A 15435-nucleotide genomic window follows, 5' to 3' on the forward strand; every position below is an offset into this window, starting at 1 on the left:
TGCACGTCACAGGGGTGGGAATGGGCTGGGAAGCATGGTCTTTTCAAGTGCAACTTCTCATTAATGACCACAACACCTCCTCTGGAATGGAGCCCCACACAAGTAAAATGCTCTGTGGCTGCCTGGATGGGTCTTCACTGTGAGCTGGGAATGAATGGGAGGGAGTGAGGAGGCAGGGGACATTAGTAAGTGCCGGCCCAAGAACAGGGCCGTGGTGGGTCTCCCTTGTCCTTTTTGGTTTCACATGGTTTATGTGCAGTTGAGTTACAGTCCCCTACTCAAACCTTCTTTTGAATAACAGACCAGCCAATAAAACGTAACTCACGCAAGGACCCAGTTTGCTCCCCTTCAAGTAATGCACCGGGAAACCAACCACAGTTTTGAACAAGAAGTTCACTCACCCATTCTCTTTCACCCTAAGGAAATAGCACAAATTCTTGCCTCAATACAACATCCTGCCCTTGATGAAGGAGACACAGGTTTTTCTGACACAACTGAACACCTGACTTGGCAAAGCTGGAGAGACTCGAAGTCTCGCCTCCTGTGTGGCAGCCATCTTGATTTCTTGTTTTTCCCACGTGAGCCTCCACTCAGAAGTGCTTTTCGCTTGGGGGCGAAGAGCAATGAGGGACACTGCCTGTTACTGCCATGCTCTGTGGAGTGAGCTGGGGTTCTGTGGAAGGAATACTGAGCCTGATCTGGGGCTGTCAGGTCTCCCTTCCTCTCTATTTGGTTGTGAGTTCTGCATCCTGTCTGTGTTAGGAGGTATGCGCTCACGACAGGATCATAGCAGGTATCAGGGACACGGTAAACCGGAGACAAGAACACATGTCGCGTGTAGTGTGTCCCAGCTGAGATGGAAGGTGGGTACAGAATAATGGGCCATCCTCTACTTCCTTTTTCAACTGATTATAAGGAAAGCATGACTTGGAGACATGACAATCTGTATTTTCTCATCGATTTCAGTTTGCCTTTTCTTCCCCCTGACGGTTTTATTTTCTATTGACACAGATCTGAGAAATCATACAAGGTATCAAACAGAATTTGGGGGCATGGAGTGAACGAAATGAAAATGTCGCGTGAATGCTGGCAAAATCAGGAGATCAAAACCTTGGAGTGACTGGCTTGAGGCCAGCATGAAGACGTCTTCGGTGGACTCTCTAAGCCAGCAAGAGTCCCACGTAGGGTCTCGATGGAGGGAGAAACGCAGGTTTTGCCTGGGCTCTACCCACCCCCTCGTCCTGGCACCACTAAACATAGGCCTCAGAAACCTTCCTCAGCGCACGGGGTGCACAGATGCCTTTCCAAACATCTCTAAGCTGCCTCAACCCAAGCACTATAGATTAGATTGTTTATTTCTATTGCAGGAATAATAATTTCTTTAGACACTGAAGCCCTTTGTGAACCGCACTGGAAGATGCTTTAAAGAACCATGCCCTTATATTCCCATTAGGTGGCAAGTTCCATTGAGCCCCTCTACTGGATGATATTTCTTATCACCTGTCCCAGGCTCTCTTGGCAGGCATTTTGATGATATGTGAGCCCTTAGCATCAAAATACACCTAAATGACAATCACAGTTAAATCTGCCCCCCCCCCCTTTTGATGATAATGGGACATGCATTAGAACAGTATAGGTTCAGTTTATATAGTCTCGTTGTCCTAGGAGAGCACTAATTTGGTTTGCAGTTACATTTTCTACTTGCATGCTGGGGCAATATATATAAAAAAATCCAAAAAACCCCAACCCTGGTAACCTCTCCCCTGCCTCCAAAGCAATATCCACCCAGTCTGGGTTTTACCTCTGTCTGTCCCAAGTGGCCCCATGGGTTTTGGTCAGCGTGCCCAGCAGGGGTGGGCAAATAGTCTTCACTGTTTGGCTGGTGGGAATGTTTTGGAGGTCTCAGCTCAGGGTCCCTACAGACCCTCTCCACCAAGCCCTCCCTCCTGCAACATATTCCTCTAAAACATCCACGTTGCCCGGCAGGATCCCAATAAGTCCAAGGTAGGCTGAAGGTCACAGCAATGATTCTATTAGTTTACCTCTTGTACTTAAGAGGTAAAGCTCAGACTGAAGGTTGATGCCCCTCTTCAAATAGGTGCTATAAATATACTAGAGCTATCCCTGAAAAGATGCATTTGTATTTATATATATATGTGATGATTTTATATATATATATATATATATATATAAAATTTATATATATATATATATAAAATTTTTATTTCTTTGTGTTTGTATACAGGTATGTATGACTCTATAGGTATGAAAGGAGAGGTATAATACAGGAGCAGGCGGGGGTATGTTCATGTGCATCTATTTATAATTTGTATATTTTGTATGTGTATATAGAGAGAGCCTCTGTCATTGTTTGCATCATTACAATGAATGTACCTCCGACCAGCGAGGAGTACCTGTCAGTGGTGAATCGGAGAGAAGCCCCAAAATGGACGGTTCTTGCGTGGAGCTGTTTCAGTAGGCAAGGTTGGCAGCAGCTCGTGAAATGAGTGGGCCCAGCGTAAATCCATCCATCCCCAAATCCACTAGGGAGGGACGCTCTGAAAGGCCCACGGCTGTGTGCCAGCTGCCTCTTCTGGAGAGGTCAAGGAGCCTAGAACCCAGGGCAGGGAGGGGCCATCCACGCTGTTGGTTCAGGATATGGCTTTTCCTACTAGATGGAGACAGGGCACACAAGAATTCTGTCTTCTAGGAGGACGCTGACCACCAGGAACACAAAGTAGAGGCCGAACATGATGAAGCCCAGCACTTTGTTCATCCGCCATTTGCAGAGGGCAATGGAGAGGATGACGAAGAGCAGCATGATGAAGAGGAGGACGATGGCACAGAAGAGGCCATTGCTGCTGACAGCCACTGGTTGGAACCTGTGAATGATGGTATACAGGAGCCAGGGCAGTGGAAGCCTGTGAGGAAAGACGGGGGTAGCAGTCAGACACGTTGAAGAAGGCACAGGACACAGCATCAGCTTCCTGGAATCCATAATCTGAAAAGGGTGTCTTTTTGGGTTCACTATGCCTTGTGTGCGGTTGGCCCAGGAAATCACATAAGGAAGTCACGTGAACTTCAGAAACCTGTATCTACTTCCTGACTGAATTAGGGAGAAGAAGGAATTTGTTCTATAGCTGAGTAAGCTCGGAGCTGTGACCACTGCGGGTGATTTCTGGATGTGATCTGAAATAATTGGGTGTTTCTTTCCTAGTTAGATTCAAATTGCTCTCAGCCCCCGAAAAGGTGGACTGGAAGATCTGTACAGGGCAGGAGAAGGAAAATACAAATGGAGAAAAGGCATAGACATCAGTGGTGAAAATGGCAACATTATTTTTAGGAATGGAGACAGAGAATAGCACTGACTCAACTGATCTAACGCAAGTGAAAAATGATACATGATACAATATAGCTGTCTGAGGTTTATTCTGGAAAAGATGGGACAACCGTTTCACTAAGAAGTGGTCTTCCTGAAATATTTGAGGAAGATGGTTTCTTACATTTGTGATGTGATTTTTAAAAAGCTGTTTTCTCCCTTGGCATTTGACTTTTAAAAATCTGGTAACATCTTTTGTTTTCTATCCAGAGTGGCAACTCTGGAAGACATCAGAAAAGCTAATGGCCAGGTGCATCCCTGAGAGTGAGTTAGGACTCTGAGCAAGAGAAAAATGGCCGAAAACATGGGACTCATGTTGCCTGGGCCTCTCCAGGTGGCCGAGTGAGACGCAGTTTTATCCATTGAGCCTAATGATGGAACGTTGGCTGGGGAAACAAGGACCCAGCCACCCAGCTGGGTGAGGCTGCTGCAGAGCCTTAGCCTTTGGCTAAGGGAGATTCAGTTTTGGCCTGACCTCAGGGATATGGAAGAAGAGGTGAAACACAACGTTCTCCAAAGGAAAATAAGATATCTTGAGAGAAATAATGAGATGAAAGGAGCAGTGAGTTTACACATCTGGTCTCCTCAGTTGGCGAGAGCATGTGAAGGCAGAGCCCACGAGTTGTGTAACTTTGAATACCCAGGGCCTGGTGCACACAGGCCCCCATCTGGGTACATATGTTAACCTGGGCCAAGGTGAAGTGATCGATACAACCGCCCCACAGTAGTCAGTACAGGTGGTTTGCCCACTACAGCCTGGTTTGGAGGTGCTCACTTTTCGGAGATGTCAGAAGGGGAGGGGCTCCACAGGCCAGCTCAGGGAACATGGTGCAGTTCCAGCTTTCGGCAGGAGGGGGCGGCCCTGGCATCCTCCCGTCAGTGATGGAAAGTCGGGAAAAGTGGGAGTGGGGGTGTGTGTGTTGGGTGGAGTGCTCAAAAACGAAAACCCCCACTAGGAATTTGTCCTGGGGAGCGCTTCTTCCACCCCTGCATTCTCTTAGGAAGAAAAAGACCAAAGCCATCGTATTCTTATTAAGTGAGACATGCACACATACAAACCCAGTTCCCGTGAAGTTGTGCTTGATGGCACTACAAACAGGTAGAAGCCCTTTGTAGTAAAAAATTACATTTTGTTCATGCCTTTTGACCTATAGATTCTATCGCCAGGGATCAAGCATAAGAAATATTTGAAAGGCAGATATAACTTCATGCAGAAAAATGATCATTTCAGTGTTGTTTTGAGGAGTGAAAAATTTAATCTCCAATAACAAGAAACTAGTTAAATAGCGAACTATTAAGCCAAGTTAATGTTATGTAGCCATTAAAAATCATACGCTTATAATGATGTAGGCAAATACTCATGATATGATTCTACGCTTAAAATGAAGGATGCACATAAATATGGCAATGCATTTTCAGCAATGTAAACTATATATGAACTAAAGCAGGGTGGTGAATGATCATTGATTTTTATTTATGCTCTATATGTATTTACTCAGTCCTTTACCATGAGTGTATATTAATATTATAAGCATAGAGAAAATGCCAATAAGACTATGAAATACTTTTTATATTCAATATATTGCTAACAAGTTCATAAATTGGTATAAAGTCTTGAGAAAGGACTTTTTTAAAAATATACATCAACAGCCATTAAAATGCTCATAATCTTTAATTCATTAATATTTCTTGAAGGAGTTTATCCTAATAAAAATAGCTAAAAGATATTTTCTGCATAAAGGTCTTCATGAAAACACCCATCACAGCAGAAAATTGGAAAAAACAAAAAATAATGGCTAAACTGAAAACCAACAAGATGAAATATTGTGAAGTGATAAAATGTTATTTATGAGGGTTATAAAAGAACCTAGAAAAATAGCTGATTTACTAATTGAATAATAGATGCCTACTTTGTGCCAGGCATAAATGGCTTTGAAATAGAAAAACAAGAGCCCTCCAAAAGGACAAAACTGAATATTGACTTGGAAAACTTTGTGAAATATTTGGAAGAGAACATACAAAAATTAAATGTTGCTTCTGGGTAGTAGGGTTAGGGGGTATCTTGCAACCTTCATCTAACCTGTTACTATATATCCAATTTAAGAACAGTGAACAAAAAACAACTTGCAATTCCCTAGCCTACTTATTTTTCAAAAACATGACAAAAACGTCCTATAATTTTTCCCTACTTGTAAGATTTTCTCCCTTTGTACTATAGCACATCTTATTTTCCTTCTTGGAAGAGACTGACCAAGAAAACTAGTCTAAACGTGTAAGCAGCGGAACTAAGAAACACTGTTTCTACTAGAGATGCCCTTCCATTAAAACATACACCTTTTAAGGCATTCGTCACACATTCATTCATTCAGTCTGCAAACGTCTGTCAAGGCACCACCATGCATTAGGCATCGTATTAGGCTCTGGGGAGCTGTTGCTCTTGAGCAGTTCACAGTCTAGTGGGCAGACTGATAAACGTGACCATGACAAGAGTATGATGTTCAGAGAGTACACAGGAGCAGGAGCCCCCTGGTCAGGCCCAAAGGAATGAGGAAAGCTGAGATTTGAGTTGACATTGGTAGGGTAAGTTGGAGTTTTCCAGGCAGACAAGCAGGGACAAATCTCATGTGAGAGGGGCCTGCAAAGGAAGGAAATAATGGCAGCAGAGGGCACCTTTGGAATTCAAAGGTGGTTAAGACAGGGGGAGCTCAGGGCAGGGTTTAATGCAGACAGTGTTGTGGCTGAGAGACACATTGTCCAAATCCCAGCTGTCTCACTTACTAGCTTTGTGAACTCTGTGCTTTTCAGCTGCCTGGCCTGAAAAATGGGGGATCATCATACATATGTCACAGGATCATTGTCTGGCTTAAGTGGATAAAAATGTACTTACAGTGCACAATGTAGACACTGAGTGAAAAACACGGGTAATGCAAAGATACAAGAGAGAACGATATTCAAGACGTTCAATGAAACAGCAGATCCATTTTAGTGAGTTTCTAAATTCAAGTGTCAAGAGCCCAGTTCTGGGAACAGAAGGAAAACACCCCAATGTCTTACCTTCTCAGGGGTTCTCTCTCATTCAGGGTTATGCATCAGACTACTTTTACTTCTGACAAGTTAAATGACATGACAGAGATAAGAGCATCCCACCCCAATCTGATCCGCTTTAGAGATTATTCATATTGAGAACTACCATTTGCTTAACCGTAAGAACAGATCTCATCTTCTGACTTTCAAAAAACTTAGAATATCTTTATCAGCAGCATACATAAATGATAACGCCAAACCTGCCAGCATTTTCCAAAGAAGGAGATGGGGTATTTTTGCTTGTTCCAATCTGTTTTATAATCCAAATCTCATCCGAGGCTGGTGGGGACTTTAATTAGAATTAGGATATGGGAAAAAATGTAGTAAAACTGTCTCCATCATACCTGAATGCTGAATACTCATAACTTGTAGCCAACGCCGTTATATAAGCAAAATTCTTAAAGTATTTCTTACAACATCCACTTTGTACCTGGCGTGTGTTTCTGCCTATCTAGGGATAACTTATTCTTCATTAAGGTCTCTGAAAATTGAAAATGGAGTTAGCGAACTTGAATGGTACTCCCATTGCTTTCTACTGGTATTGGTGAGTTTTGGGCTCAAAGATCCCAGTTTTATCTCCACAGCCTCTCAGAGAACAAAGACAGCAATAGAGCTGGTGTGTGCACCTTCATAAAACTATCTCTACTCACCCTACAGTGATGTCAAAAATGTTGCTTCCAACAGAGCTGGACACAGCCATGTCCCCAAGCCCCTTCCGGGCCACTATGACACTGGTGATAAGATCAGGGATGGAGGTTCCAGCAGCCAAGATGGTCAGGCCCATAATCTCTTCACTAATGCCAATTGTCTCTCCAACCTAAATGTAATGGCAGGGACACATGTGAGTGTCTGAAGTCACCAAACCATCAAACCCACATTTCAGTGCAACTCCCTTCTGATGAATTCCTATCCATGCTGTGCAGAGTGATGAGATGGTAAAAAAGAGTAAGCCACAATCACTGCCATAGAGGAGTTCACACTTTAATCATATTTAGACCCAAGAGATCAGGAATTTTCGCACCAGGGTTAAACAGATAATCTCAAGAAAGAGCTATAGAGGGCTTGAGTGCAGTCATTATATGGTATCTAATAATTCTGTGCAAGGGAGGCAGAAGAGAGTGATAAAAGCCAACTGGCCATTGGCTCCAGAGGCCAGGGGCTGACAATGGTACCAAATCCTGTAGCGATTTGCCTCTGGATTAACAACTGAAGGTTAAGAACTGACATCCAGGGTTCCCATTTTTCTTTGACATCTCCTAGTGTCTGTAACCCACTCTTGAACACTTTCAGACTATTACTTCCATGGGAAACTTGATTTGGGGTGTTTTGGGGCTTGATAACACACAACTGTAAATCAGGAAGGCAACTGTGGAGAAACCATCAGTTACAGAATCAGAAGTCCAAGACCCGGCTCTGGCATTTGTTAAGAATTTAACCCATCATTAACTTAACCAATTGTATAATGTCTTCAATCCTTGCTTTCTTATGCTTAAAGCGGGGATGATAGTACCTACCTTACAAAGTGGTTGGGAGGACGAAGTGATCATTTGTGGAAAATCCCTTTGCAAATAGTACATCATTACTGAAAAATGATGGGGGATGGTTATTATGTTTTATTTTGGTCTTTGCCTTTTAACACTGATGAAGTCTATTTTGGACAGTTGGTCTAGTCTCAGATGGAGGCTCCTACATCCTCTTGAGCAAATTTTTTTTGTCTTCCCGGGACTTTTAAAAGCTCTATATATTTTCTGGAGTTGGTGAACTGCAGTTCTGAAAACTTTTAAGATAGTGCCTTCAGTTTGGTTTTCAATGGCCTACTCTATGACATTCATCATTTTTTGAAAAAAATGCAGAAGGCCAGAGTAGCATGCAAGAATAAGGGTTTTTAGGGAATAGAATAAATTCATTTATTTCTTTAAAAATTTTTTTTTTAATGTTTATTATTGAGAGAGAAGAAAAGACAGAGCACGAGCAGGGGAGGGGCAGAGAGAGAGGGAGACACAGAATCTGAAGCAGGCTCCAGGCTGTCAGCACAGAGCGTGACGTGGGGCTCAAACCCATGAACTTTGAGATCATGACCTGAGCGGAAGTTGGACGTTTAACTGACTGAACCACCCAGGTGACCCTTTCTTTCTTTTTTAAAAGTTTTATTCAAATAATCTCTACATCCAACATGGGGCTTGAACTCATGACCCCGAGATCAAGGGTTGCATACTCTTTTGACTGAGCTAGCCAGGCGCCCCTAGGATATACTCATTTCAAAATACCTTTTGTGATTTGTAAGTAATAGCTTAGTTTCCATGAACTTAAAAGCATAGTTGGGAGCTATTTTTGTTTTGGTGGTCACGCCTGCTCTAGAGCCTGGCTAGCTGAACTAGTTTATCCTGACCTCACAGAGCAAAGACTCACTGCTCTCCATCAGAAAGGAGGTTCCATGCAAGCAGAATTCCTACTTTGATCACTACGGTCTCCTTAATCCACAGAACATAGCCTGTATTTAGTAGTCTCTCAATACCTATTTGCTGAATAAATAAATCCATGTACGTACTTAGGTGATTTCCCTAGCGTGTTTTCTGCTGATTCTCCTAGAAAAAAATTAAATAAGAGTTCTACACAGGAGTGCCCTATTTGAGCAAAACTCTCCTTGCTGACCTATTTTTTGAGTTAGATCTTGAGTGAAACATTTTCAAAGACTGTGAAGATGCTGAGTCAATGGTTGTCACCCCCAATAAACAGGGTGATTCTCTGAGGGAGTTCTAAAGCAGTGGCTATTTTAAAGCAACGTTTATATTTGAAGTTTGAATGACTCCACGGGCAGAAAAAATGCAGAAACTGCAGAGGGGTGGTATGGTAGTGTGGTTAAGAGTGATGGCTTGGATGGATAGAGGGACACATGGGTGCAAATCCTAGCCTGCCGCTCCTAGTACGTGGTAGCCAACTTTCCTGAGCCTCGGTTTTTCTCACGTGTAGAATGGGGATTATAACATCCAACCCTCAGAGTCGTTGTGATGATTATATGTGATGATGCATACAGAGCAAATGGCAAGGGTCAGGTATCAAGTAAATATTCAGTAACTATCAGCTATGATAACTCAGGCACTACTCCTCTCCCTTTCCAACTTATCAGCCTGCAGCCATTGGGCTCTGGCTCTGGGCTCTTCAGACAGAAGCTGGTTTAGTAGGCATCAGTCCATAATGTGGGAAATCATGAGAATAATGAAGACTTTTTATTGTACGTCACACTCTTGATGAATCTGCATGGCTGTAGAAACACTTTTGCTGTCTGACAACGCGTCTTCATAGGCACATTTTAAGAACATTTCACTGACTTTGGTTTTCCATGAGCAAGAGGCAGGATGATAGGTGTGGTGCGTAGATGGGACAGCACTGATCAAATTGGCATCATCAGAGAAGTTTAGAGCTGGAAAGGATATCAGCAGTCTCTTGGGAATTCCTTTGTTTTCCAATTGAAATAAACGATGGGGCCACTCAGAATCCAAATCCAGTGCTGCTCTGAACATGGCATGATGTAGTTCCTTATCTTGGTTTCAGGAGCCAATGTCACATTGGCTAAATGAGACACAGGGTCGTATTGACTCTTAGAATTAACTAACTCTTAGAATTAATCTAATAGGAATTAGATGCAGGATGGATTTTAACCACGTTTTCATCACTCAGGACATTTACTAATTTCATGATACAAAAAGAATAAAAAGTAACGAAAACTAAGGGGAAATATGCATAAAGCATTTAATGTAAGGGGCATTTATTTTTGGCTAAACAGTAGCTAAATAAAGATATTAAATAGCATTTATTGTTGGTAAGGCTGTGGATAACAAAATAGTTGAACACCAAATGGTGTATTTGTTATCTTTATGGCTTTTATAGCTCAAAAAATTCTGTACAAACAGCAGAATTAGAGCCAAACTTCTTAGAACAGAATGTGCTATTTTGATCAGATGTCTGGATGTCTTAAAAGAGAAAAGCATTTCTATAGGAGAAAAGACAGAGAAACTTCTCATTCATTACTAGAAAGTAAGGTTTCTCTTTATGCACTTTATATCTCTGGGCCCTTTTGGTAATACTATTCTAGGCATTGTGTTTGCATTTTTCTACAAGAATGAAAAGGAAGCAAGAGTATGGAATTAAGATAATCATTAAAAAGTTAGAAAAAGATGAAATATCTAGAAAACAAGAGAGAATAAAAACCACTCTTTTATCAGTACATTAAAGAATGAAAATAGTTACAGATGAAAAGCCATTACATGTTATAAATGGCAAAGAGTCCTTCTAGCCTGGAAATCTGGAGGCTGAGGCTCATCTTCTACAAAGATTTCTATGCAGTTTTGGTGGCAAATGACTTTCAAAGAATGTGGAAAATCATGACTTTGGGCCACGTAGAACTTCTTTGAGGATCAACAATGTTTTGGAAATATCCTGGAAGAATAATCTGAAGTCAAACATCATAAAATAACTAGGGTAGGAATAATATAAAATATCTTGTAGGAATAATAGTGGGTATATTAGCTGACATTTCCAGCAGCTTTTTTTCACTGATGTTGTATGTACTTTTTTTTTTTAAATTAAGGTGTAATTTACATATAGTAAAGTCTAATTTTACATTCAGTAAAACTCACCCTTTAAGAATAGTTCTGTGAGTTTTTTTTAAGTTTATTTATTTATTTTGAGAGAGTGCAGATGCGAGTGGGGGAGGGGTAGAGAGAGGGAGAGAATCCCAAGCAAGCTCTGTGCTGATAGCGGGAGTTGGAAGTCCTATTTCTCCATATCCTCATCAACATATGTCTGTGTTTTTAATTATAGCCATCCTAATGATTGTGAAGTGGTATCTTGTGTTTATTTCTAGATAACTCTATTGAGATATAATTCACATAACTTAAAACTCATCTACTTAAAGTGTGTATTCAATATCCTAGTATATTTATAGACTTGAATAGCTATCACCATAATTTAAAATTAGAACTTTTTCATCATCCCAGGAAGAAACCCCGTACCCATTAGCGTACCCATTTCCCTCCAACCTCCCCAACCCTAGGCAACCATTAACTACTTTCTGTCTCTGTAGATTTGCCTATTTCATATAAATGGAATTATGCAACATATGATCTTTTCATACATTTCATATAAATGGAATTATACAACATGTGCTCTTTTGTGACCATCGTTTTTCATTTAGCATAATATTTTAGAGGTTCATTCACATGTGGCACGTATTAATGCCTCATCCCTTTTTATTGTGGAATAGTGTTCTATTGTGTGGATAGGCCACATTTTTTGTATTCGTTCATCAGTTGATGGACGTTTGGGTTGTTTCCACTTTTTGGCAATTATGAATAATGCTGTTGTAAACGTGTATATAGATTTTTGTGTAGATGTTTTCATTTCTCTTGGGTACAGAGGGAGTGAAACCACTGGATCATATGATGACTCTATGTGTAACATTTTGTGGCCTGCCAAACTGTTTTCCAAAGTGGCTGCATTATTTTACATTCTTGCCATCAATATACAAGGGTCCCAATTTCTATACATCATCTCCAATACTTGTTATTATCTGTCTCTTTGATTATGTCTACCCTAGGTGAGAGTGAAGCGGCATCTCCTTGTGGTGTTGATTTGCATTTCCCTAATGAATAATGATGTCGAGCATGTTTTCTTATGCTTATTATCCATTTGCATATCTTCTTTGATGAAATATCTTTCAAATGTTTTGACCATCTTAAACATTAGGATGCCTGTAGATGCTTGCCTTTCTTTCTTTTCTTTCTTTTTTTTTTTAGTAGGCTCCATGCCCAATGTGGGGCTTGAACTCATGACCCTGAGATCAAGAGTTGTATGCTCTGCCAATGAGCCAGCCAGGTGCCCCCTGCCTTTCTATTATGGAGCTTTAAGAGATTTTTATATATCCTGGATACAAGTGCTTTATCAGATGTATATAATTTGTAAATATTTTCTCTCTGTCTGGGGTTTGTCTTTTAATTACTTAAGTGGTATTTTCTGAAAAGCATAAATTTTACTTTTGATGAAGTCTAACTAACTAGATTTTTCTTTTATGGATGTTTGGGCATTATATCATAGAACTCTTTGTGTAACCCATGGTCATGTAGATTTTCTGCTTTCTTCTAGACATTTGATAGTTTTGGCACTTGCACGTAGAACGATGATCCGCTTTGAGTTAACTTTTGAGTACGGTGTGAGGTAAAGGTCTAAGCTCATTTATTCTGGCATATCAAAGAACAATTATTTTAGCACCATTTTTGATATATCCATGTATGTTCTCACGTTTCCTTATTTCAAATTGCTATATTTTATTTATGCTAACAAGTATAATAATTTTAAGGCTATATTAAACAAAGAATACAAGTGGGAAGTTTGAAATTTGTGTAGTTTATAATAGAGATTAAAAGCATGAGTTCTGGAGTGTCAGAGCCCTGGGTTATAATCTCAGTTCTGCTATTTACTACCTATATGATCCCGAGCTGTTTTCTTATTAGCTCTAAGCGTAACTCCTTGATCTACAAATGTGGATAATAATAGCATCTCCTTGATAGGATTTGTGTCTATGTACAGGGTGACTGTCAAGTCACAAGGATGAAGGGATGTGAATTATCCAGCATCTGGTACACGTTCAATCAACGTTTACCACTGTCATCTCTGAGAATGTAAAACTTTTGCATTTCATTCTTTCATATGTGTGTGACAACAAACAATTCCTGAGCGTTTATTCTTGTGATGGGCACTATAACTGGTACGGGGTTAAAAGTGGTAAAAGCAAAATGCATCATCATTATAGTGAACCGAGGTTCAAGGAAGAGATCATTTTGTCTCCAGTTCTGTTCCTACAGCCAATCGGAAAGGCTGGTGAGAGCACGAGGTGAGTGGCTGCCCAAGAGGAAGTAAGCATCACGGAGTCAGGCAAAACCTGACATTCCTCCCAGACCTGGGTAGGCCTGGATTCAGGTTGCAGGGGGCAAGAAGAGATAGGGTGCCATCTTCCACACGGCTGTCCAGGGTTCTGCTGATTTGACTCCATGCTACAGGAAAAGGCCAGGAGGGATGGGAAAGGTGAGTGGAGTAAAATTCTTTTAGTCCTGGAATATGTACCTTGTCAGACACAGTACGATTCTGACACTTTCCAAAAGCAAACACATTGATTAACCATTTGGCAACCACGAGAAGAACCAGGCGGATGAGTGTTACGATTAAGGTCTTACCTGGTGTGCCCACCACACCATCAAGTAAGAGAATACAGCAATCCAGGTGATGGAGCCGAAGAACGTGATGGGAAAGAACTTCCTTGATGACTGAAAGAGAACCAGGAAGAGGCGAGAGTGTCAGTGCCATCCAGTGAGGTGGATCTGGCAGACTAAAGCTAAGACCACCAATGCCAGCTACTCCTCCCTCATTCCCTCCCATCTTCACAGGCTTCACAATCAAAAGGCCCTCCCTCCCAGCGTTTAGGCCGGGACACGAAGATCCTCTCTTAGGAATGTTGTTTGGAGCCAAATCATCAGCAAGCTAGTGCCTGAGATGGACATCTCTCGAAAAGAATGTCTGTTCCTGCTGCTGGCTGCTCAGATGCCCCCCGCCCCTGCCCTTTCCGTGGCCTGGTTTCTTAGTCTTGCCCTCAATCTCTTGACTACCCCATAGCCTTCCTTTCTCTCCTGCTCCCTTTTCTGTCTTCTGCTCAAGTTCATCAGAATCCATCAGTTGGTATTGCTTCACCCCATGTATCCTAGGAATCCATTTGCCAGAAAACCTACGTGACTAATTGCTGTTAACAAGAAGGATCCACAGATTCTAAAACAGGTTCCTCTTACAGTCCCATGAATTACTGGGAAAAGCCACAGAGAGGAAGCCATCATCATAGTTTCTATACATTCTTGATGACAGTCACCCTCCAGGATATTTGAACCACTCTTACAGACTGGAGTAACAGAGGCCCAGCACACTGCTGTCCACAGGGCTGGCAGAGTAGATGCTCCCGGGACGTTTTCCCTCCTGTTTTCCACCCCTGACTGTACTATGTCCTTTTCTTCTTTGTTCACAGGCCTTTGTGCAATCTCAGGCTTAGAGTGTGAGCACTTTTTATTTTTATATTTTAAATTCGAGTGTAATTAACACACAGTATTATATTAGTTTCAGGTGTATAATATAATGCAATATAGTGATTCACCAATTCTGTACATTACTCGGTGCTCAGAGTGAGCATTTTTAGTTTCCTTAAAATATTAACCAAAATCAGATACTCAAAATGCAGGTTTTTTTTTTGTAACCTAATCCCACTACAGGGAGATCCAGGTTTACACTGGATTGTAGTGGAGTTCTGTTGACGGCTTTTTTCTTGCAAAACTGGGGCCCTTTAAAACATGCTCAGATAGCAGAATGCGCTCAGTCTCTCACCTATTACTGCCAAACGTGTTTTATTTCAAAGCTTTCCACTTTGAGAAACAATCTCATTTTTTTGCTTTGATAATGCCATCCAATTTTGTCCAGAGAAGTGAATCCTGGAGTTGACGTGGAGGAAAGCTATCTCAATTGTCTAAAGGGCTGACCTTGGGCAGTCACATAGAACACTTTCTGCCATGGCTTTTAAGAGCTTTATTAAAAGGAAAAGATAAACTTGTACATAGTAATCTCTCGAAGATCTATAATAATAATGGACATAGTCTCTATTGCCCCAAAACAGGCTTATGTTCTCTTTACTAACTGCAAGTTTTCAATGTATGTTTTTATTATCATTCATACTGTTCTGTTAAATTTCATGACAACCATTTCTTTCTCTTAATGACTGCTGCCTTTTTGGGGCTATCTGCTAGTTTCAGTGTCTGGAAGACCAGTGGGCTTGATTAAATTGGGCTGTGGCCCCTCACCCCTTCCCTGTGTTAGAAGGAAAACATTTTGGCTAAAGACTCAGGCCCTTTCTGGGGACCTGAGCACTTTAATGGGTTATGGAA

General features: G+C 41.3%; 1 protein-coding gene across 1 annotated transcript in view; it reads right to left on the reverse strand.

Annotated features, from left to right (window-relative positions):
- Positions 1–2240: 2240 nt before the first annotated feature.
- Positions 2241–15435, reverse strand: part of SLC24A2 (solute carrier family 24 member 2) — a 241672-nt gene continuing 228477 nt past the window's right edge. The window contains 3 exon segments of the mRNA XM_032595657.1: positions 2241–2921; positions 7114–7280; positions 13693–13782. Of these exon segments, the coding sequence (XP_032451548.1) occupies positions 2672–2921; positions 7114–7280; positions 13693–13782 (507 nt within the window). The 3' untranslated portion in view covers positions 2241–2671.

Source organism: Lynx canadensis, chromosome D4 (assembly GCF_007474595.2).
Source record: "Lynx canadensis isolate LIC74 chromosome D4, mLynCan4.pri.v2, whole genome shotgun sequence".
In the NCBI taxonomy this organism is placed as follows: Eukaryota; Metazoa; Chordata; class Mammalia; order Carnivora; family Felidae; genus Lynx; species Lynx canadensis.